The sequence below is a fragment of the Daktulosphaira vitifoliae genome, unplaced genomic scaffold, assembly GCF_025091365.1.
Source record: "Daktulosphaira vitifoliae isolate Bord-2020 unplaced genomic scaffold, ASM2509136v1 Scaffold_2, whole genome shotgun sequence".
In the NCBI taxonomy this organism is placed as follows: Eukaryota; Metazoa; Arthropoda; class Insecta; order Hemiptera; family Phylloxeridae; genus Daktulosphaira; species Daktulosphaira vitifoliae.
Genome location: NW_026099573.1, coordinates 35,568,698 through 35,594,755, shown reverse-complemented (window position 1 = coordinate 35,594,755; position 26,058 = coordinate 35,568,698). Strand labels below are relative to the sequence as shown.

The following is a 26,058-nucleotide window of genomic DNA, read 5'->3' as shown; positions in this document are numbered from 1 at the left end:
AGATATCCCTATCGACAGTTGACATTTTACCATCTTCGCGATCACTACTTTTGCCTGATAATTAACTTAACTTTGCTACCCCGTATATTATAGTGTGTGTGTGTGTCGCCGTCAGCTCCCTGTTGGATTATAACATCTCTAGGTGTCCAGCAGGTTGTATTATCTATTTAATATTTCAATTGTTTAATAAATATTTATTTATATCGTTGTTAACCTAAAGTGTTATATATATATATTGTAGTGCGACCCTTGGTAGTTCCTCTAAGGGAATATAAATTAAATAGGAAACTTCAGTACCTAAGGTAGATATGGCCTAGCCAGCTATCCCCCATTGGTCCCTTAGAATACTGTCGACGGGCATTTAGGCTAAACACCTAAATAGCGACGTAACAGTATAAATACATTTATTTTTTTAGGTACTTGCTGACATATTTGAAAAGTTTCGCGCTGGGAGTTTGAAAAATTATTCCCTGAATCTCACTCATTATTACTAATGTCCAGCCTTGTCATTTGAGCTATATTAAATTAAACTGATATTCGCAATGAATTGATTGACCCAGATGTTATTAATGTTTGTGTTGATATTATTAAACAACTCATTGAGTACAGTAATATTATGTAAGATAACAGTTCAATGTATTTTTACTTATGTTAGTATAGTACAAGGTCAAAAGGGACACATTCCTTTCTCGAATATAAGGTTTTACTCAATGCAGCCTATTGTACACATATTTACAATTTAGTCGTAGTTTTTCCGTCTATTGAATAAAGTAACCGTTGCCGTTGTACATCTTTTATATTATATAGTTTGATATTTGATATTTTACACTATTACATTACGAATAATTTCTAAATCTTTTAATTATATAACCTATTCCATTCAACAGTTTGAATTGGGTATACGTGGAGATTTGACACAATTATGTGTGTTATTAAAAATATAAATATATTTTTAATTATATATATATATATTTAATATAGGTGAATCAGCGGTAAGCTCGAGCAAATCACCCAGGCATCCCCGACTACAATCTCCCAATATTCCACATAAATATCTACAATACTTAGATGCTACAAATTTATATGGAACAGGTATTTTTTTTAATAAAAAAAATGAATGTTTGTGTAAAAAAACATTTGTTTTTAAGCAATGTTGGAACCGATGCCACTCGGATATTTTGAACGATCGATTGTTACATTGAAGGGAATACTTTGAAGGGAACACAGCTGAGGATGCTGATTATGGATATCTCTTGCAACTCGATGTAGAATATCCCCAACATTTGCACTATTTACCCAACGATTTACCATTTTTTCCGGTAAACGAGAGACCACCTCTACCGTCTGTCAAATACAACAAACTGGTGACCACGTTGTTTCGAAAACGTAATTACGTTATACACTATCGAACATTAAAACAAGCGGTAAAACACGGAGTGGTTATCACAAAACTGCAGTCTTAAAGTTTAAACAATCTCGATGGTTGTCACCGTACATCCAAATGAATACAGAATTACGTAAAAAAACCTCCAACAAGTTTGAACAAGATCTACCAAAATACATTATCAATTACAACTATGGTAATACTGATATTTTTATACATTAAATTTTTTATTTTACTAGGAAAACTTTGGAGCATCAGGAGCTTCATTTCAGTTTTTTTGGGGGTGTGCGAGGTTTTAAGCAAGCTATTTTGAAATTTCGGGCCATATAACAATAGAAATAATTACGTACATAACTGTATTACTATGATTTTTAGCTTCGATACGAAGCTGAGAAGGTATTAATTTTACCTCAGTATGCGAAAAGGTCCCGTTCTAACTTTGTTCATTTTTCTTCTATTTATTTTATTTCCATTCTCAATGTAAACTTGATATCCAACTTTGAAGTCATGCACTTTTCTATTTTTATCCACTCTTTTTTTTGTTTGCTTCAAAATTTTTTTTATCTTATCTTCTACCAAGTTGTTCGATGTCTCTATTGGACTAATGTTTGATTTTTTTCCAAATAATAAATAAGCTGGTTCAAATTTTGTTACACTGTTGTACTCTTTAACACATTCTTCGGCTATTGTTGACCAAGCTTGTTTTCTACCACCATTTATCTTACATATTATCCTATAGACCAAAGTTTGATTTATTCGCTCGTTCAATCCGTTTGATTGTGTTCAGTTTACACTAGTAAACATTAACTGGATATTTGTTTAATTCATCAGAGTTTAAACTAGTATATTGATCCGCTAATAATATAGTAATTTCATTATTTCTTGCAACTGGATCAATAAGGTTAATAAAATCTTTGGCACACTGTCCCCGAGTAGTTGAAATCCAGACATATCTACTAAAATGGCCAATTAAAATGTGCATATACTTTTTTGTAGATCTATTATTTTTAAAACCACCTACTGTATCAATGGACATTATCTCATAGGGTTCACAAGCAGGACCAAGTTTTGACATCATACCAATTAATCTATTTCTTCACGTTTTATTTTCCATACAAACAATAAAACTCTAAGGTTTTAGTATAAAAAAAAATTATGTTGATTTGTTTATTTTTCAAAAAGTTATGGAAGTTTTAAGAAAAAAAAGTGAAAAAATTTCGAAAATTAGCGATTTTTAAATTTGTAAATTTTTTTGGATATTTCCCCCATTTGCGGGGAACAAGGGAATTTTTTTCAATTTTTAAGGGTAATGTCTTCAACTAGATACGATTTGTGATTTTTTGACGTATTTTTGAAAGAAATCGGTCCAGTGAGAGCTGAGAAAAAGTGGCAACAGACATAAAAAAAAAAAAAACACATCATAGTAAAATTAATACCTTCTCCGCTTCGCATCGAAGCTAAAAAATATTATGGTGTGGTATAAATTAATGGATTGTCAGTGATCAAACTTAAATAATATTTGATCTTAAAAAGTATATATTTAGTTTTAACTAATATCTATCAAATATAAAATATAATAAAAGTGTCACTGAAACTGAATCACCATATAATATGATGACTAAGTGATATATAAGTGATTAAGAAATTGAAGATTAGTGACACATCTTAACTTTGGTGACAGAAAATTTTGTTCGCTAAAATAATTATGAGTAACTGCTATAATACATACCTTGAAAGTTGGCATAAAATTTTCCCGAACTACATTTGTTGCCCCAAATGAAGTCATTTGAAAGCAATTGTTATATTGTTGGATATGTGTCAAAAAGTGTATAGAATCTGTTCCTATTCCTGAAACCAATGAGTACAATGGTTCTGGTGGTGGATCCAATGGTATCAATTTCACTTTACCATTTGCGCAACACAATCCATTGGCTTCGTTTTTGTATTTTAATGCCTTACAGTGTGAGCAAACCGAGTTCATAGAACCAATAACAACACATTGGTAGTTACTGTAGTCAATTGACACATCGTAACTGAAAGCAGCTCGATTCAAACTTGCGCGATTATTAGTTGAATGTCGCGCTCGCGCTTCACGCGTTTGTGATATCCGAATTCTTTCACGTTCATTTCCGTCGTCACGTTCTTGTGCAGTACGATTAGATCGGTAATTAGCTTGGTTTGTAGCATTTCTGGTTCTTCTACCTAAATTGCTTCGTCTTATAGGAGGCATATCAAATATAAATTATTTTTTCACTAATCACGAACTAAACAAACACTAACTAAGTAAACACTCTTGGGTTTTTCCAGCAATAATTCTAATTTTTCTCGCCGTAAAAACCATCCTTGAACTTAAACGAACATTTTAAAAAAAGATTTGGCCAAATTGGTCGAGGCGTTGTTGAGTTATGCGCTTACCAACACATTTTGCGATTCATTTTTATATTATAGAATTACTAATATTACAAAAATATGTAATTTAATTATAATTAAATCATGAATCTATTTATGCTGGCTTAATTCTTAATTTCTAAATATTTGTTACTATTATTATTTTTTAATTTAACAGTAAAGTACAAAGCCAATCACCATCGTGTATTTCAATAATTGTTTTGAAGGATTTAAGTTTTATATATATTGTGATTATTGAGCAATTAATCTATAGGGTTCAACTTCTAATAAAAAAAATACACTTTTAAATTTCTGAAAAAGTAGTTTCAAAGTAATACAATAAAAATATTTTTGAGATTAGGTTCTCCACGATGTCTGAATCAAAAACTTATTTTTCAACATTTTGTGTTAAATGTCGCCAAAAGACATGTTGGGATGGAAAAGCAACTTTGTTAAAAACTAAAAACAAAAAGGCAGGTTTACGAGGAAAGTGCTCTAATTGTAAAAGCACGAAGTTCACATTTGTTAGTATGTCATTTTATAATAGCATGAAATCAAGGAACGTTTGGTAAAACTTTATGTAAAATAATTAACGTTCATAATTAAGTTTACTTATATTAATATTATCAAAACAATGTAATAAGCAGTGGTCGCACGTCAGCGCGGCTGCTTTACGAATACAGTGCAAGGACTCTTTAAAGCAGCCGTGGCCGGACATACTTGGGTGAGACGATAAATCATCTCACCGTGAGTCCGGTCCACCCATCTGTCCACTGGGGTCCTATGAAGGACCTGGTTCACTCGCCACTTGTCGTTTCCTCCGAGAGGCTAGTCTGCCACCGGAGCATGGTCATCCACCTGAGCGACAGCCGGTCCTCGGGTTTGAGGGGCAGGCCACACTTTCAGCGGAGTTCATGATCGGCGGCAAGTTTCTGGGCGTGTGGCAGTGACGACGGGATACTCGTCGCAACTCCGGACATCGTACGGTACAACGAAACTGTCCGGATCGCCGCCCGCCTCTGCACCCTGAGCAGGGCTTCGCGGTTTTTAGACGAATACTCAAGAGTATCCATCCAAACCGGGCACCCATATAGGAGGACCCAATGTACGACGCTAACTAATAGTCTGCAACGCATCTCCCTCGGCCCTCCCAGATTGGGCATGAGTCTCACCAGGCTATTCATGACTTTCTGGGCCCGCTGGGTCACACGAGTAATGTTCGCCCCAAACTTAATACTTCTCTGTGATCAGACCTAGATAAGTCATGGAATCCTTAAGTGGGATCTCCTTCTCCAGCACGGCGAGCCGTGGAGGAATGAACTTATACTTGCCCGTAAACAAGACCGCTTCGGTCTTGTCCAGGCCGAGGCTCAGTCCACTCCCTCCTTGCTGGATACAGGCGGTGACTGCGTTGAGCGAGCAGTTCACACGAGATCCAGCCTCCCCACATCATCCCCTCACTGTATATACAAAAAACAAAGATATTTATTTTTTTTTTTAAACATAGATTAATACATTTTTTTTATAGAATATTAAATGTTAATCATTATGACATATAATTATTAAACATATAAACATATGATATTATTTTATGAGACGTAAAATTTAAAATATTAAGTATATCTTTTGGGTAGACATAGTTTCTCACGGGGACGAAGTTTGCGTTCCTGAGGTTCATAATTATTTTTTGATTTAATACTCTTATTAATACAGGATAAATTGTTTTTATTTCCCCATATTACTCCCCGTTTTAGTATTAAATGTTCTCTAGTCCTACGGTACCTCACTTGTTCATAATTAAGTTTACTTATATTAATATTATCAAAACATGTAATAAAGAAATCAATATTTTAGTAAATACTTCAGATTCAATATTGGAGTAAAGTCCATACTAAATCTTCTATAAAATCTTTCCAATAATTTATTTTTTATAAAAATTAATCTCGAGAATTTATTGTTGTAGATTCTTTTATTGTTAAATTATAATACATGAACTAAAGATTTTCTTGAGAAAATGACATTTTAATATATAATACACAATAGTAACAACATTACCCGGTAACATTGAATGCCGGTCAACAACTGAAAATATAGAATTAGGAGAGACAGTGTACACTAGAGTGGAGTGATAATGTATGAAAAAATTTTTTTTAATGGAAAAGCAATACAAAGTTGCCTTTTAATGAGTAAATCCAGTATACAAAAGTTTGTTTACTTGTCTTGATGTTTTGAAGTGCCTCAACGCACTTCAAAATTAAAAAATATAAAATTTAAAACATTTTTTAATGATAGTATTTTTCTAAATTTCCAGTCCATTATATAACAAACTACATTGAGATACGTTAAATAAAAGCCTGATTAGTTGTTTTAATGTTTTTTATCAAGAAAAATTAAAAAAAATTTATTATCAAGGAATAAAAAAAAATCAGAAATAAGTAGATCATTTGGAATTAATTTGTTATTTTGTTTCAAAATTAGGCATTTGCTGCTATGATAATAGTCTTGCCCATATGAAACCGTCTCGTTTATTTTCTCCACAAACTGTACTTGAAGCTTCTGTCACTAATTTGATACAGCGCTCTATGGCTTGGGTATGGCAAGGAAAATCTTGAATATTCTGACTTGTAGTCAAACCGCTTTTAGTAATTTCTTTCATTTAAGGAAGTAAGAGGTGGCTCAGTTATTTTACAGTCTTGCCACGTAATTAAGTCGATATAATCTTTAGCATTGAAATTTAAAGCAGGCACTTAAAATTTTCGAAGCACTATGGTATTCTCTGCTCTTGCTTTTAAAATTCGCTGATATGCTAGTTTACGTATGATTTCTCTGTTGTCTCCAAACATAGCAATAAGAATATTTTCTGGGAGACCAAAATATCCATTTCGTTGGATTACTTTATCAAGGATTTTCTTCAAAGGCGCGTTCAAAAATCGAATTATAGGCTAATTATTTGATACATGTGCTTAGCTCCATTTGTATATGAGGGATTACATTTTATTGTGAACCACATTGGACCATAAACCCTCATTACGAACGTGGCTAATATCACTAAGTTTTCTTCGAGGTCTGTTTTATTTACTGTTGTGAGCCATCTAGAATGGTTCAGAGGTCCACGTGTAATATTAGCTAAATTGGGAGAAAAAATTCCAGTTCTGATAGCTGCCATCACATCGTAAAAATATTTTTGGTCGGTCCTCAACTCATTTCTAGCGACTTCAGGTAATATGGAGGGAATGGTGGTAAATTCATCAATTGGCATTGATTCACATTTTTGTAATTCAGATCCAATAGGACCTGAAAAGCATTTAGGCCCTGTAGTTTATCCATCCAAATGCAATAAAATATGTCGCAATACTAACTCATTCGAATGTAACTGGCAGACAAACCATTGTAATTGTTTATTAAGTTCTTCCTCCATAAAACGAACAACACCTCCTTTCAAACCTGTACTCACGACTGTACCATCGTAACCAATAACAGCTATTTGATCCAATTCCACCGATTTTGTTCCCAAGTAATTTATTATTCTACTTTCAATACCTTTAGCAGTTCTCAATTCACACGTAACATGCCCGAAATAATAACTTCCTGGCTCTGATAAAATCACATAATTGTCTTCTATTACTCTTTTTCTAAAAAATTTGCCTTCCTTCTGAATACTAACCAAAGTCTTATCTTTTCTACCATAAAAATTAATTCCGCGTATAATTTTATTGTGATCTGCATCGTGTAATGCTAATCTGACTTTTATTCTTTCACAGCGCAACTTTGAAGGATCAATGACAGCACTTGGACGATTGCAGGCGAGGGCTAATGATGGTAAATTTAATCTCTTTTTCTTTGGTGGTCGCGCAGCTATTTGTTTTGGCAATTGATAAGGACTATTGCTTTTGATGGTTAAGTCTTCGGACAAAAAACGAGAATAACACGGTTGGTTAGAATCCATTATCACTTTATTATACATTAATTCTTTTTCTTGTCTTTTCAATTTTTTCATATTTTTCACAGTCGCAACCAAATCTACACCGCCAATCATTATTTTTCTTGTAGTTCTTTGATCAAGTAAAAGATACTTCTTCCTTGGGAACACGTCTGTTTTTTGAGCACTACACTCTGAGATAAGTTTGCATTTTCAGCTGCAAATATCAAATAACCTTTGGGGTCCAGTAACGAATTCAGTTATCTTCTCTTGATATTTCTTGTTCGTTTGACGGCCTTCATAAGGTTTTAATAAGCTTCTATATTTGTTATGGTAAAATCAAATAAGTTGTAGTACTCTCTTAAGGCTGACAGTAGGAAGCGATGCTTTTTGCCAGATATCTGTAGGCTCTTTCGTTGTTTTGTCAGGCTTTAATTTATATTTAATAATTAAGTAATTTTTCACAAAATTTTGTGAATTTCTCTGAAATTCATGATGTTGGGAGTACCTCTAAATTTGTTATGTACTAAATAAAATTTTATATGTATATTTGTGATTAATAACAACAACTTTTTGGGGTCAGCCTCCCTTATCCCAAACTTCCACTTGACATTTTCTCCCACATTAACTACGCTCACATCAGCTGTCTTCATATCGCATTCAATAGCATCTCTCCATCTCTTTTTTGGTCTTCCTCTACCTCCTCTTCTTTCAACATTCATTTATATAACTGTTTTTACAGCTTCCGATTCTTCTCTCCTCATAACATGACCAAACGATCTAAGTCTATTTTCTCTCATCTTATCCACGATTGACGCTACACCTATACTCCATCTTATATGCTCGTTCCTTATTCTATCTCTTCTAGTCACTCCACTCATCCATCTAATCATTCTCATCTCTGCTGCACTCATTCTCTGCTCTACTTTCTTATCAACCATCCAACACTCTGAACCATACATCATAGCTGGTCTCACTACAGTCTTGTAGAATTTACCTTTCATCCTCTTAGAATTCTTTTACCGCATTACATACCAGAGTCTTCTCTCCACTTTAACCACCCACACTTAATCCTGTGTCTTTCATCCTCGTCAATACCACCGCTCTTTTGTACAAATGATTCTAAATATTTAAAATTTTCTACCTCTCCAATCACGTCCTAGCCTATTGTCATTGGTTTCCTCATTTCACCTACCTCGTGTTTTCCTTTGTTAAACTCGTATTGTATTTATTTATATAAATAAATGTAATAGCAATAAATTTAATTAATAGCATATATATTAATGTAAATTAAATAAATATTATCTATGTACATATTTTTATTATTAGTAGTTTTATTAATAATACTAAATAATTAAGTATATTTTATATTATAATTTAACACTGTATTTTAAAAAAATAGTGTGGTTTATTTAAAATGCTTTCAATAATTGGATTTCAAATAATTTTAATTGTACATAAAAAATTTTGAAAAAAACCATGTTAGATTTTAATCAATTTTCACACATCGTCGCAAAACTTTAAAACATTAAATATTTTTAATAAATATTTTGTGGTTTTCTTTAGTTTTAATGAAAATAATTAATATAAAGAGCTACAAACAATAGAATAAAAAAATAAATAATTATAATAATAATAAATTTAATTAATTTCAATTAAAAATAAAATTTTATTAGTTGAATGATTTTGAAAGAAGTTTTATTTCATATACGCATACTCCTAACACGCACTGGTTTTTTTTAATTAAATAGTAAATTATCTGAGATTACATTTAAAACATAGTGGTATATAATTATAACTTATATGATTTAATTTAAATTTAACTTTGCAAGTTAGAAAAATCAACTATTTTTCCTAGCTTTGGTAAAATTTTTGTATATTGTTATTTTATATTTACTTAAATTTCGAAAAATCCTAAAATATAATTAATCATTAAACTTTTTTAGAAAAAAAAAAAATAATAATAAAGATTTAAATGTTAAATAATTATATATTTTCATGAAAAATTTCTGCAGCTTTATTGTAAACTCAATAAGTATATTAAAAAGAAGTAGGCTGCCTTTTCCAAAAAAAAAAGTTTAATATTTCCTTCTTATACAATACAATTTCAATATAATCTAATATATATTAAAATATTAATATATATTTGCCATAGAGATATAAGAGAATATACAATTACTTAGTAACATTTTGAAATTTCTTCATAAAATTAACTATACTAAATTATTTAATATTATTTCAGTAAAAGCCAGACTTCAACTATGACACAACCGTCAAAGAGTGTTGCTCCGTCGTCTTAGTTATCAAAATAATATCTGAAGCTTATTTTTAACCGTTATAGTTTTAATAAAATATTGAAAATAAATGAATTTTGACGAAAAATATTTGCATTTATTTTTTTTAAGTATGACTTTTATTGAATATGGTGGTTTCAATTACATTCTTAGTTAAAATTATACCCAATTTAGAATTTGTTTGCGTCGCACGCGAACTTATAAATAGCGTGCGATTAATCGGTTGTCTGTGTACCTTCACATCCTCATCGGCCGCTTATCATTACTGGTCGAAAACTGAGAATGGATCACAGTTAGTAATAGGTTAAGTTTTATAAGTTTTTGTTTGTCATGTTGTTTTTTATGTACTACACAGTTGCTTCAATTAAGCGTTTAATATTTAATGTTTAAATCACATGGATATGTGGATAAGAGCTCTTTTTCTGCCGATCGAGTGCATTTTGCGCCTCGGTATCCTTTGATGGATGATCGAAGAAGTTGCCAATGCATTTGTGATGGCTGTAACAAGTGACGCGCAACATTTCTAAATTGTTGTGCATAACCAACGTTGCTATCCGAGTTTCTGTCGATGATGTGCACAGGTACGGGTAGAAAGTGGTATAAGACTTATGCCGCATAACATTCAAAGATTCCAATCCTAAAGTCGCAGACTACTGTCATTTATTGTGCCGATTTAGACCGACGTTGTACAATGCATGGAACCTGAAATTGAAGATGATCAAATTTGTACAGTGTTTCTTGCATAATCTTTCATGTTACGGTACGCATTTTATCGTCACTTAATTGGGGTAAGACGACCAAAAGATTTCGGTCACATCGAATTCCGAGGAAAAGTATATTGCTTCCTAAATGTTCCACCAGGGTGTATACCCCTACGAATACACTGAAAGTTGTGCTAAATTGGACGAAACGGAGCTACTCCCTCAGGACGCTTTCTATAGTCAGTAATGTGAATCGAATATCGATGATGATGATAATTATAGATATGCTACGGAGGTGTGGAACCGTTACGGCTGCTCAACCCTCGGTAAGAACAGCGACCTATAAATTAAGATCGACGTATTGTTATTGGCTGATGTGTTTAAGAACTTCCGCGATATCTCTACTTCAACATACAACTTGGACTCTGCATACTATTACACCACGCCCGGTTTTAGCTTCTATTACATGTTGAAGTACACAGGGGTAAAGCTGAAGTTCTTGATGACTATGACATGCTACTGATGATGGAACAGAGCATTCATGGTGGCTAGTGCAAGCCTTTAAACACTATGCGAAAGCAAACAATGACAAAACACCTGACTACAATCCGACAAAACCTGAATCGTGGAATGTGTCTTCAAGATTATAAGTATTATATATAAGTGTAATAATTGAGGGGTGGTTTAAAAGCTTTTAATGTATACAGGAAATAACCTGTACGGTTGGGTTGGGTTCTGAGTCAGCCCATGCCGTACGGTGGCTTCCGGTGGTATGAAGTAGCACCCTTTGGCCGACCTCCAATTGCTGTCGGACACTGGTAATACAGGACGTATAAATAAAATTGACGGATCGTATCTAGATGTTCGTTTAACAATATATGCGATATGTACTCATGGGTCAGCGGAGTATGCTTTTGCGTATGAGGGTGCGGCACATCAAACACGCGGACTCAACGCGTAACCTAAGTTACATAAAATATATTAAAATGACCAATTTATTAGTGTATTATACAGATCTCGTCGAATTAGTTAGTAATAGTGCTCAGGTTGATGCATTATAATATAATGGGGTGGGCAACTGGTGGCCCGTGAGCCATTTTTATCTGGCCCGCGATACATTTTCAAATTGCAACATACAATTTTAAAGTTTATCTACAAAAGAGATTGACATAAGCTTTGGGAAAAATTACCTATTCTAAAATATCCACTTTTACGAGAAATGCTCTGGCCCGCTAGATTTTAATTTTTTAAAAATTGGCCCTCTAGTAACTTTGAGTTGCCCATCCCATCCATATAATGATTATATAAAGATCTTAAAAAGGTTTTTGATACTGTCGATGTGTGTATTTTAAAAAAAAAAATAGAACAATTTGGTTTTCGGTGGATCAATATTAAATTAGGTTCAAATCTTATTTATCAGATAGAATCTGATAGAATACAGTTAGTTAAACTGGGCGATTTTATATCTTCGCCTAATAACGTGGTGTGTCACAGGGGGTTCATTTATTCCCGTTGTTGTTTTTGTTGTTTATGAATAATATTAAAGATGTTTTCCATAATTGTAAACTTTTACTTTTGGCAAAATTCAATAATAAAAGTCCAATGAATTTATTGAATCATCTCCCTTGTTATTTTTTATTTTTTAAATGATATTTTCCCAATATATTAAAATATTGTAAATTCTTAATATTTGCTGATGATTTAAAATTATATATCACTATTAATTCTATCGATGACATAAATTAATTACAAATTGACTTAAATAGTCTATTTCAATGGTGTTCATTAATTGGCTTAAATATAAATAATTCTAAATGCTCATTTATTTAATTTTGTCGTCGCTTCAAACTACAAAAAGTTTAGACATTTAGGTGTTTGTATTATCAGATGATCTAAATTTTCCAGAACATATTAACATAATATATAACAAATCTATTCGTAACTTAGGATTTATAAAGAGAAATTGCTCTGAATTTAATAACCCTAATTGTTGAATTACCTTATACACAGCTCTTTATAGATCTACAATTGAATTTGGCTCTATTATTTGGAACACAACTCAAGCTGCCCACAAAAATAAACTAGAAAAAATTCAAAGACTTTTCTTTCGAATGATAGCTAACAAAATAGGTATGGTAGGTAAATCAATCGAAGACGTTGCGATCAAATGTCAAATCCCAACCTTAGAATCAAACGTCTATTTATTGATTTAACATTTATACACAAACTATTAAATAATAAAATTATCTGCTAAGAGCTACTTGAACAAATTTGTTTTCAAAGACCAACTTTTGATACCCAATCTCAACAATTATTTTTTACTATTCTAAGGAAAAATAATTTCATTAAATATAGCCCACTAAACCGTATGTTAAAGTCTTGCAATAATATTTCTAACTTTGTTTTTTTTTATGATTGTCCTTACAAATTAAAATGTATATTAACTACTAATAATCATTTTAATACAAATGTTTAATGTTATATTCATAATAATTTATTACTTCCAATTATCAAATTATTGTTCACCTTAATTAATACACAAATTATAGTTTCTTTGCACTGATTAACAGAATATTAAATTCAAGTAATTTATTGAGTAATTTCGATTTTTTCATGATAAACTAGGTTACAAACTCTTATAAATGCTAAATTAAAAAATTAATTACTTATGTTACTCAATAATATTTGTATTTTTAGTTAATGTTAATTTTTATTTTAATTACGATATAGCTACTAAATATTTTTTAATTTTTCTTCTTACACCTACAATATACTTTTAGGTAGTATAAACATGAGTATGCATAGACTGAAAGCTTATACCTAAAACGATAAAAACACAAAAAAAAAATGTCAATAGCTTTAAATAAACTATAAAATATTTTAGGAGATCCGTCAGATCTTTTATATAGCAGCACTCACCACTTATTTGCCGTCACTTTTAGGTATATTTAAAATCGAATTAATAGTGCAATAACCGATGTTAGTGTATTAATTATATAATTATTATCTAGATAATCGGTATCATCTAAATAATTAGTCGGCAAATTACGTATGTAACACCCCCTCAAAAAAAGTTTATAGCGCTGGCACTGATTATAGTTAATAGTACTGTATTTTTTCTTTTGGGCGTTTATATTTAATAAATAAATAAATCTTTAATAAAATTAATGACTACAAAATCATATTTTATAATCAATTTAATTTATAGGTACTAAAAACATAATGTGCTTCTCAACTACAGTATATACAAAATAAAAAATATAATATCAGTGTATATAATTAAGAGTATAATTTATTTATTAGAAACCACATAATTAATCATAAATAACCACATTAAAATAAAAACATTATTAATAAATTTTTTTTAGTTACTTTTAGGTACATATTTATTAAATTTAACAATTACAAATTATTTTGAGTTCATTCATCCCTTATACGAGATATGCATATCAACTTTATTATTTAAATGAGTATGCAAAAACATACATTTATGCATAAACATAACTATTTAGTTAATAGATGATTTAATTAAGAAGAATGGTCGATAATAACTTTTGGACTTGTAACTTGAAAGTTATTGATATTTTTATACTTGGGTAGAAGTACAGCCGTAAACTAAATATCGATTGAAATAACAACACTCACCTCTTAACTCCAGCCATTATTATAAAATGTTAACAACATCCGAAATTCTGGTCCAAAATTTATTATCGACTAGTAATTTTATTAATTATATAATTATCTATTGGATAGTCATAAATAAATGCAAGTAATACTGTAGCCACTATAGTATAGCGTTAATAATATTAATCAATATAGTTGCATAATTATATATAATGATGAACAAGGTTTTTTAAGACTAATTGAATACATTTTTACTAATAGATACTAATGATATTACAAATTTATAGATTTTTAAGATAAACTAGGTAGCAAACTCCTAATTTATAATTATATAAAGGAAATATTAACATATAGTAGTAGTTTACTATCATTATATTGGAAAACGTATTTTGCAGGTTTGAACATAACTATTTTAACCAATTTATGAATTTGTAGGTTTTAATTCTATAAACGAATTACATCATTCAGAAGTCTCTTTTCAACTGCTACTTGGCAATTGGTTAAAAAACAGAACTTGCATGCATTTTGATTTGAACACTAAATTTAAGAAAGTGCTGCAAAATATAAGTTACATAAAATAGCAATTTTTAAATTTGTAATATTTTTGGAGATTTACCCCATTTACGGGGAATAAAAGAAGTTTTTTTAATTTTTGAAGGTAATGTCTTCGACTAGATTTGATACGTGATCTTTTGACGTATCGTTGAAACAAATCTATTCAATGAGAGCTGAAAAATAGTGGTAAGAGACACAAAAAAAAAAACATATCATTGTTTAAAATTAATACCTTTTAATACTCAGTTTCGCATCGAAGCTAAAATTGTTGGATGTATAAAGTTTTTAGTAACAAAAATTTGTATTGATCCATACATTTTTCAAAAAGTTTTAGCAATTTAAAGTTGAATATTATTATAATATAATAATATTATTACGTTAAAATAAAATTATAATAATAATAATAATAATAATAATAATAACAATAATGTTTTTTGATTAATAAACGTGCTAATAAATTTACAATAATTTTTAATATAGCACTTCCTCAGATTCTATAGAAACAATAATTTATTTATTTATTAATAGTTTGTAAAAACGCTAAATTTATTTAAATTATTCATTTTTTACAAAAGAACATTAAAAATCATGTCATTATTTTTAGGGATATTACCTTGGTCAGTGGGGATAGCAATTTTAGCAGCAGCTTTTATAGTAAGTTTTAATAATAAAAAAAAATGTTTTAATATTTATACTCTTATTTTTTAATTTTTACTAGTTTTTAGCTGTTATTGGGGAAATAACATGTATAATGTTTATGACTCGAGATTCCTTAAGTAAGTATTTATTTACTTTAAAAAACGCATACGTGTTATTATTATTAAAAGTAATAACGTTCATTTTATACTATGAGTCTTGGGTAATAATTTTATACGAATTTCAGTTTTGGTTTCTGTTTCAAACATCTTTGCTCTATAACTATAACTGTTAGTTGACTTAAATTTTTTTCAAGAATTTTTTAGGTTAATAATTCGAAAGTGTTATAAAATAGCTTCTAAAACTTTTATCAAACAAAAAATTTGTTAATATAAAGTTTAAAAACTAAAATTGACTGATATATATCTATATATATATAGATATATATCTATATCAATATATATATCTATATATTGCTTCAATGCGAAGCTGTTTTTGGTTAGTTTCAGTTTATAAACTTTATTAATGTCATATTTTAAAGTTCATTTAAAACTTCAAAGGTGGTAATATTTTTGGTTTCTGTAATAGTTTTTTGAGCATGTACTAAAATAATATTTGATAACTTCTTTCTTGGGTTTATTGGGCCTTTTAGGACCATCCTGTATCATAACCAAATTTCCAACCTTCTTTATCCAACGCTAGATTTCTCTAATTGGAACCACCTCCCATCTGTTCAACATCCTTTTTTATAACATCTTCTCAGCGCATTCTTGGTCTTCCCAAAGGTCTTTTACCCACAGGATTTTGTTCAATCACTGCAATAGGGAATTTTGGGTTATCCAAGCATGGAGAGCCCACTATACGAGACTTCTTAGAAACTTCTAGAGACTTCTTCTTCTCGTAGACTTCTTCATTTAATAACATTCAATATATCCGAACAATAATAGAATGATTCCAGTTATTTCGTCCTTGACTGAGCTATAAATTCTCCGTAACATTTTTCTTTCAAAAAAAATAAATCTGTTTTCATACAATTTCCTAAGTGGCCATGATCTATACAACATAACTGGTCGTATCAAGGACTTATATAATTGTTCTTTCATTCTTCGCGAATTTCTCGTGGAATTAGAAATTTAGTAAGTTCATAACAACCTTTATTCCTAGCTTGAATTTTTGCTTCTACCTCGTTTGTTGCATTAATTTTTTCAGTCGGAGTAAGTATCGCGGTATTTGAACTGTTCTACCCTTTTAAATTCATAGTGATCTATATTTATGGACTGAAATAACGGTAGTCCTCGTCGATTCAAAATCATATACTCAGTTTTTTTTTCGTATACTTATAGTCCCACTTTTGATGCTGTTTTATACAGTCTTGTGAATAATATCTTTGACCTATCTTGAGATTCTTCCATCATTACTACGTCGTCTGCATAAGATAATAGTCCTACCGCCGTGTCTTGTAGTATAATACCTTCATAGGGTTCAATTCTCTAATTACCTTCTCCAAAACCACGTTGAACAGAATCGACGACAACGAATCGCCTTGTCTTAGTCCCCAGTTCACTGTACAGGGTCAGTTATTGAATTTCCCACTTTAACTCTCACCGAGGTCTCCATATTAAATTGACCAGTTTTTGTGGAAAATAAAATTCTTTCATAATATTCAGTAGAATTTCTCTATGAATACTGCACACGCTTTTTTAAAATCCACGAAAAGTGTATGTATATCTTTATCAATCTCCCATGTTTTTTGATACAATTGTCTAACATTTAGTGCCCTATTATTTGATTTGCTTTTTCTTTAATGCTGTCTAAAACACAATTCCAGAATATTTTATATGCCACATATAGCAAGGATATTCCACGGTAGTTAATATTGTTTATCACCTTTTTTGTAGATTGGACATATTACCGCCATTTTCCAATCATCTGGAAGTTTCTTTGTTGTCCATTAAGGTAGTCCTTATTTTACGAAGTTTTTATTAAAAATTTTTAATTTATTTAATTTTTATTTTTCAAAATTTCTATTAGGACACCCCATTTTTTTTTTTTTTGCTTTAAAAATAATTAAATAAATAATTTTAATAAAGCCTTTTGCAGCTTCTACTTGTTCCCTTCAGCTGTCACCGTGAATAGCAGACTCGAAACTTGCTTTTGCGCCCACCCCTTTTATATCTACATTGACTCTATTCCGCCATCGTTGTAAAAATCTTACCTTGGGGCTCTTGCCAGTTGTGTTATTAATCAGAACTTTTTAGATTATGCTTCCCCAAGTAAACACAAATTAACTAATATTTTTAATGATGAATTCGTCATTTTTATCTCTTCTCGAGTCCTCCCATTGGATACACTGGTCAGCCCTCATAACTCCAATCAGTGAACTACTAAAGGGGTAGAGTTTAGATCCGTCAGCACGGTCTAGCTAAAAAGTACAAAACTGAAGGGTGGCTCTTTGTCATCCACCAGCACAACTACCTATTCACTATACCTACTAAAGGACGGTTAAGCTCAAAAACTAGCCAGCACAGACACTAATAATTAAGATCGACTAAAGAATCAGCAGTCCAACCTCGATTCTTGCTGCACACACAATTTTAACAGCAAGTTGATATAAAGTATTTACGCTCAAGTGAAGGTTTTTTAATAGTTATTTATTTATGTTACGTAATAAGTACAAAAACAAAATACAATATAACAATCTAATACAATATCAGTTTTACACGCCAAACGTCCTGACTCGTAGCTCAACGTTTCTTCGTAAAAACCTCTATCCCCTTTTTCTTTTCATGTTTTTTTTATATATATACTTTTTCCTAACCATTATTAATTTGTTTACCCTGCATTTTCCCTTATATGATATTATTATATTGCTGAAGAATTTAAAAATTGCTTACTACTGTGGTAAAATTTATATTATAGTAATGTTGACATTACTTTATACTATCAATCATACGTTTTTATGATTGATTATGATTTATTTACTCGTAAATATTTAAAGTCATCAACCTGTTCAAACATGTATGGTCCAACTACCAAATCGTTCGTAATAAGCATGTGGCAAGCATTTGTATGTATTATGGTTTTGTTTTATTAATTATAAGGCCCATATTTCGAATGGATGCAATTCATTTTTCCATAGTGTGTACAACCTCCTGGCGACTATTTCTTAATATGACAACGTCATCCGTATATGTCAACATCGACTCCTAAGGACTTTTAAAAGCGAGTGTAAACAACATAGGAGAGAGGGCATCTCCCTGTTTTAACCCCGATTTTACTTCAAAGTAAGGAGATAGCCCCATTTTAGTATAAAAAAATAATATTCTGAAAATTTAAGATCATTGGGAAAAATTTAAATCGAGGTGAACAGCGTTTTAAGATTTTGAGCTCGAATGTTCAAAGAATATTCTATAAGACGATAAAAAAAAAACCTATATTAGAGGGTTTTTTCAATAGAAGTCATTATACAAAAAAACAACCTTATGGAAAGACAAATATTTTTTAAAAAAAATTATTGAATATTTTACATGTGATAACAATATATTGATAATACAAAAATAATTAAACCGTTTATTTTTTATATTTTATTACTATAAAAATATCAACGCTTCATTACAACCTTTTCTAATGTTTATACTGCAGTTATGTATTTATAATTAGTTTTTTTTTTTTTTTTATTAGCTTTCAATACAAAGTATTATTATAGCGTAACAATTAAATAAAATAAGAAAAGAAAAAAAAATAATAATAATAATAAAAAAAATAGTACAATTGATCTTACATCAACAAAATTACAATAAAAATACAGTAAACATCGTTAAATAATAAAACCAGCTGAATGAATGAAAGAAATAACTAAAGATATTACATCGAGAGAAGTTGAGTTAAGAATAGTGTAACAATTAATAGGAGAGATATTAAGATGAGATACATTATTAAATAAAATAGAACGATTACTTTCAAATGCACAGCAGTCAAAAATTATATGAGGAAAATCGCAGAGAACTTCATCGTCATGTTTGGGACAGAAAGGAGAACTGTTAAGGGACATTTTGTACGCATGAAAAGGAAGGCGATTATGACCAAGTCTTAGTCAAGAAAAGGATAATATATGGAACCGGGAGAGAGGAAGTTTATGGAACCAAGGATGATTTGGAATAGTTGGTGAAATTGATTTGTGCCAAGCTGCGATGAGAGAGAAAGGAGAAGACCAATGTTCTTGCCATGCTAGAAATATCGTCTTATTGAGGGATGAAACGAAGTCGGATGATGGAATAATGAGGGTTGGACGACGGGTAATGAATTTGGTAAGTTTGGCTAAATGGTCAGCCTCCTCATTACCAAAAATACCCACATGACTAGGACACCATAAAAATTCGATTTTTGTATTAGCTAAGAAAAGATTATAAATTAACGATTTTATTTTAATAATAAGAAAAGATCTGATTTTTTGAATGAATTAGAAAAGAGAGAGAAGAAAGGACTGATAAAGAGTCAGTAATTATTAAAACATTAGAAATATTGAAGGATTGAATAAGCTCAAAGGCCGAAGAAATGGCATAACACTCAGTAGTAAAAGAACAAGATTGTGAAGGGAGAATATCTGAGAATTTAATTTTAAGACTAGGAATAAAGAACGAGAAACCAGCGGAATTAGAGCTTACTGAACCATCAGTAAATATAAGACAATAATTGGAGAAATTAGAGAATAAGAACTCATTGAATAGATTATTAACAAAATTAATAGGNCTGAATAGATTATTATCAAAATTAATAGGGAGAGATTGTAATTGCAGTTTTGAGTAAGAAAGAAAGTGATGGTTAAAGTGAATAGGTGGGCAATAAATAAGAGCCAGGAAGGAGACATTATAAATAGGTAAACGATTTAATGTGATTATCATATTAAGGCACAGAGTCAAAATCGAAGAGATTGAAGCAAGTAAAGGAAGAGTTTTGGGAACATAGCGCCAAACTGCGCATAGAGAATGAAAATTATAAAATATCGAGTTGGCAAAATAGGATAACTGTTTAGTAAGAAATTTACAAGCTAGAAGTCGAGAACGAACTTCGATGGGGGGACAAGCGCATTCCACTTCTAAACTTATATTTGGGGTAGAGTAAACGGCGCCTAAGATAGTACGTAAACAAGAAGTCATAAGGGAATTAAGCTTATTACGGTGCACGGTGGAGGCAGAGGAATATAGAAAAGATCCATAATCTACTTTGGAACGTATAAGAGATTTAAATACAAGAAGAAGTGACGAGGGGTGGGAACCCCACCAAGTCCCCGCTATAGAACGTAATAAATTAGACCAACGTGATAAAGTGGAAATCAGGTATTTCAAATGTGGCATCCAACCAAGTTTTTGGTCAAGCTTAAGGCCAAGGTAACTGACACAATCATAGTAGGATAAACTAACATTATCAAGATAAATATTCGGAATTTGAAGAATGTGTTTTCTTGTGAAAACAATAGCTTTACTTTTTTCCGGAGCAGATTCAAAAAAAGATAACTGAAGAGACGTAGAGAGAGTTTGGAGAGCAATATTAATGTTAGAGGCAGCAATCTCAAGTGATTTATGGGAAGAAAAAATGATAATGTCATCGTTAAATAAACTCGAATGATTGTTGGATGATGAAAGAGCGATGCTTATATCTGCAGTATAAATGTTAAAAAGAATTGGACTGAGACAACTACCTTGAGGAAGTCCTCTATAAGTGGTTCGATAATAGGTAGAGCCAAATGGGGAGTTAAAATGGAGATTACGACAATGAAATAAAGAAAATATAAATTTACACATCACAATAGGAATATTGACGGAAAGAAGACGAGAAATAAGTAAAGGTATATGAACAGAATCAAAAGCACCACGAAAAGCAACACTACAAAAGCAGCTGCAGTAAAAAGGCGGTTACAAAACGAATGATAAACAGACCCAACTAAGGAAGATAAACATTCCATAGTGCCTACTCCGCGTCGAAAGCCAAACATGTTATTTGGTAATAGAGAATTGGCTTCAAGAAACCAATCGAGGCGAGTTTTTAAAATAAACTCAGTTATTTGCATAAGGAAGAAGAGCAATAGGACGGTATGCAGGGTTTGAAGCACCACCTTAGGGAATAGGAATGACTTTAAAGGTTTTTCAGGATTCAGGGATGATATTATTAAGCCATAAATCATTTAAAATAGATAAGAGTATATCAAATGCTTTAATAGGAAGGTGTTTGAATATTAAAGGAGAAATACTATCTAAGCCAGCTGCAGTGGACTTTCTAGAGGAAATAGCTAAGGAGAGTTCATAACGACTGAAAGGGGATGAAAGAAAGTTGGTATTATTATGCGGCACATGAGTTGCGAAATATGAATTAGATTCATCAATATTAGGAATGTATAGTGGTGCCACTTTATCGCAAAAGTTGTCAAACCAGTCATTATTGGTAGCTGATACGGGGTGGATTATACATTTTTTAAATTTATTAGCTAAGGCCCAATATTCAGAGATAGACGAGGAAGGATGTAACTTAGAACACATATTAACCCATGAGTCTTTCTTAGCTTTTTTCAAAACTTTGGTGGTATTTGATGAAGATTTTTTATATAACATAAAGTCATAAAGAGAACCTGACGCTCTATATTTTTGGAAATAAAGGATCTGGTTTTGACTGCTATTGTGCAGGAAGAATTCCACCAAGGGAGAAGAAGAATTAAAACGTTTATTAGACGAACGTTTGGTTGGAATGGAGAGTTTGGCAGCTCTCAGTAAAATATCAACAAAGTTATTGTAGTTATCAATAGGAGAAGATGATAGTGACCACGAATCAAGAAAGGTACCGATAAGAAGAGAAAAAGTAGTCCAGTCAGCTGAGTTTAAATTAAACGAGAAACTATTAGGATTGTCAGGAAGCGAGTTATTGTCAATATGACCTGAGAAATGAGTTAATTTTCCGGAAAGACAAATTATAATAGGATAGTGATCACTACCATGAGGATCACACAGAACAGACCATGAAGAGGATAATAAAATATTTGAAGAGCAGATAGATAAGTCAACAGCGGTATCGGCAAAAGGGGGACGGTTAATTCTGGTAGGTTCACCTGTATTAAGTATGCAGTAGTTATGTTGGGTTATAGTTGAATGGATAATATTTCCTCTAAAATTAGAATTTAATGACCCCCATGCTGGATGGTGGCCATTAAGATCCCCTGCAATTAAAGAGTTATTAGAAAGCAATTTAAAAATTTCGGATAAAATAAAGATAGAGGGATTAGCAGATGGAGGGATATAAAAAAAAGGAAAAGATGATATAAAGCTATTGATCTATGTAACGTATGTATAAAGAATATAAATATACAAACAGCGAAAAAACGCATACATAAATGTACATACCTGTATTCAAACAAAAACTTAAGTACAACTAATTAATGACGTATTAAAAAAAAAAAAATAAGAGAAAATAAAAATAAAAGAGAAAAAAAAAATTTACTATTTTCATTTTTATTATTATAAATTGTTATTATGTGATGAAGAAAAAAAGTTATGAATGTGAGACTCAATTAGATGGTTAAGGGTGGATGGGGTTGATAGTAATGAAGGGGAAATATTCGAAAGTTGACTAGCTAGAGAAGTAATCCACGATTTACAGCAGGTTGAGCGAATGAATTACTAGACATATAATCGAGGAAAGAACCATTAGGTGAGGACCAAACGTTATTGTTATTTAAAGCGGGAGGTAAAGTATGGACAGGAATAGAGTTGTTTTTATTATGATTTTCATAGTTTTTAGGTTTATTTTTTTTAGAAGATATGCTTATCAAACTGGGAAAGGAGTCTAAAGGAACAGGAGCACTGGTACTATTAGTAATACAAACATTTTCTGAAACACAGTTTGAAAAAGTTTTCGTCTTGTTAACAATATTATTTTTTAAAATAAAAGATGCGTCATTGTAAGAGATGTTTTCGGTAGCCATAACTTTTTTAATTTCTTTTAGACGCGCCCATTCTGGACATGAGCGATCCGTTGCTTGTGGACCTTTACAATGAAGGCAAACAGGGGATGATTTGTCTTGTTTGGTGCAGTTGTTGAAAGAATGGTCATTGAGACCACAAAACGCACACCGCGCTTTACTTCTGCAAAATTTTTTAGTGTGACTGTATCAAAGACAATTTTGGCAAATAACAGGGGAGCGGATACTAGGTGTAACTAAAAATAATACTTTATAAATTGAAATTTTTTCCAGTAATTTAGATGAAAGAAACTTGAGTTCAACTAAGTTTGTCTGAGTAGGAGAGCTAGTGTCATGTCGTGATGAAATTCTGCGAAGGCCACATATGAAAACTGAAGATTCAACACCTTCCCAAAATTCCTCTTCCGTAAAAGAGTGTAAGGTTTCAGCCAAACAGAGGGCCTACTAATTACCCACTGCCCAGGGGGAACACTGGACAGTGACCTAGTAGCCGCGCCAAACAAGATATTACTTGCTGACGGAGCTACTAGGTTTTGATAAAAACAAAAAAAAAAACCAATATTAATAAAAATGAGGGAAAAGTATAGAGAAAAAAAAAAGAAGAGGCCATGTATAATATAACATCATTTTTTTTAATTATTTAATTAAAAAATGTATAATTACTCTTTAAGATATAAATATATTCATAGGAAATGACTATGAAAAGGGAGAAGAAAAAAAAAAAAGAGGTGCTTGATACATAAAATTTAAAAGGGGTAAAAATGGGGTTTCTTGATGTTGTACTTGTTGATTTGAGGAGTGACGGCCCACCACCGGCCATAGTTGTGCCTTACGCCATAATCATCATCATCATCACCATCTCGACGTTTTGTTTAAATAAANTGATGTTTAAATAAAAAAAAACGGAGGACAAAAAAAATACAGTCTGGTTGACACCACAAGTCGACGGCAGATCCACTCGACGTTTTATTTTGATAAAAAAAAAACGGAGGACAAAAAAAATACAATGAACAGCCTGGTTGACGGCCGGTCGACTCAACGTTTTATTTTGTATAAAAAAAAAACGGAGGACAAAAAAAAAATACAAAAAACGTGGTTTTCACAAAAAATACCAACGGACAACTTGTCGCCTCGGCAGTATAGGTGGAAAAAAAAAATCATTGTCGCGGCATTTGAATAGTGGCCGGTGATCATGATGTCGCCGGGTGGTGGGGGTGCCAACTTTGAACTGGTTTATAGGGAGAATACAAAAGTGTAGGGATGCACTGTGTGCGGTCAACTGTCACAACAAACCGGGTACTGACCATTGGATCGGTTGATTGGTATATAAACTAATTTAATAATTGGGGACATACATAATACCTAATGCACACACTATTAACTGATAAGATTTATATATTAAAAAAAAAACTTGTATAAATTCTGCAACATTACAAGAGGTATCCAAACGACGGATAATACCTTGTGAATAAATTAAAGTCGAAGGAATTGAGGCTTTTAAACTCATTTCATTTAGTAAATGAGAATTGAGGCATAAGGTAGCTGATTTTATAGAATCAAAAATAATTTTGACTCTAGAGCCGATTGGAATTATTTGTTTTATACCACAAAATTTTTTATGAAAAAGCTTTCCAATTTTTAAAGGGTGTAATTTTCCAATGTTTTGGTTATTAGTAATTGACTCAACGAGAATTACTGGAGACCCATTATAGTCACTCGAAAAGTTTTTGAGATTAGGGTCTATATTTAAGCTGCGAGCAATCATTTTTGAAGTAGACAAATTTGACGTTGAAATGGCATTATTAATAACAATGTTATTATTTTGTGTTACATTATTTTGATTAGCAAGGTCGTGGGTATTATTCACGCTATTATCGAAATCCATAATATTTGAAGCGTTATTAGACGTAGAAATAGTGTCATTAAGATAAGCAGTACTAGCAACGCTATTGTCGGCGGACTCTTGGCTACCACATTGAAAATGTGTGTTAGATGGTAATAATTGTGGTTGGTTATCTAACAAGTACTGCAGATTAGGAGAAATCGGGCTAGTAGATTGTTTTTTAGACTTACGTTTTGATCCAACAGTTGATCATTCGTCAGAATTTATACGGTTTTTGTGTAGAGTAACTTTTATGGGGCCCGCACCATTATTCGGTGGACGGGCCGATCCACCCGGCGAATTTGGCATGCAGGTAAGTAATGGGTTAAACTCACTTAAGTGATTGTGTTAAAAATATGTGTATTGAACTAACACGAAACTATATAACAATAAAAATACGGAAACTACGAGAACGTAATAAAAGCAAGACTTATCGCAACGAAGGTATATGCCGGACTGTTATAATTAGTTAGTAAACTAAATTGTTGTCGTTGATTTGCCCACCAATGGTCAAGTATTAAAAGTTTTATTTTATAATTTAAGAAAAGTAAATTTAAAAGTTTGTAGTAGTGCTACATTAGTCATAAAAGAAATAGAAGTATTTAAGACTAAAAGAAAATCAGCATAATATTACATATTAGCATAATAAAAGGTTTCTATAAAGAATGTCAATCATTGAACAAATCGAGAAAATGAAGAAATTTGACAT

The 26,058-nt window shown here is 31.4% G+C and overlaps 1 protein-coding gene across 5 annotated transcripts in view; it reads left to right on the top strand.

Moving 5' to 3' along the window:
• The window catches only part of LOC126899801 (uncharacterized), a 73,504-nt gene extending 65,330 nt beyond the window's left edge, over positions 1 to 8,174 (top strand). For 2 of the 5 annotated variants that reach the window (XM_050675013.1, XM_050675014.1), the window contains 3 exons: positions 982 to 1,092; positions 1,149 to 1,580; positions 7,534 to 7,684. In XM_050675013.1, the coding sequence (XP_050530970.1) occupies positions 982 to 1,092; positions 1,149 to 1,216 (179 nt within the window). In that variant the 3' untranslated portion in view covers positions 1,217 to 1,580; positions 7,534 to 7,684. Of the gene's footprint in view, positions 1 to 981; positions 1,093 to 1,148; positions 1,581 to 7,533; positions 7,703 to 7,780 lie in introns of those variants that run through there. The other 3 variants (XM_050675020.1, XM_050675012.1, XM_050675019.1) reach the window with 3 other exon arrangements.
• The last annotated feature ends 17,884 nt before the right edge of the window (positions 8,175 to 26,058 follow it).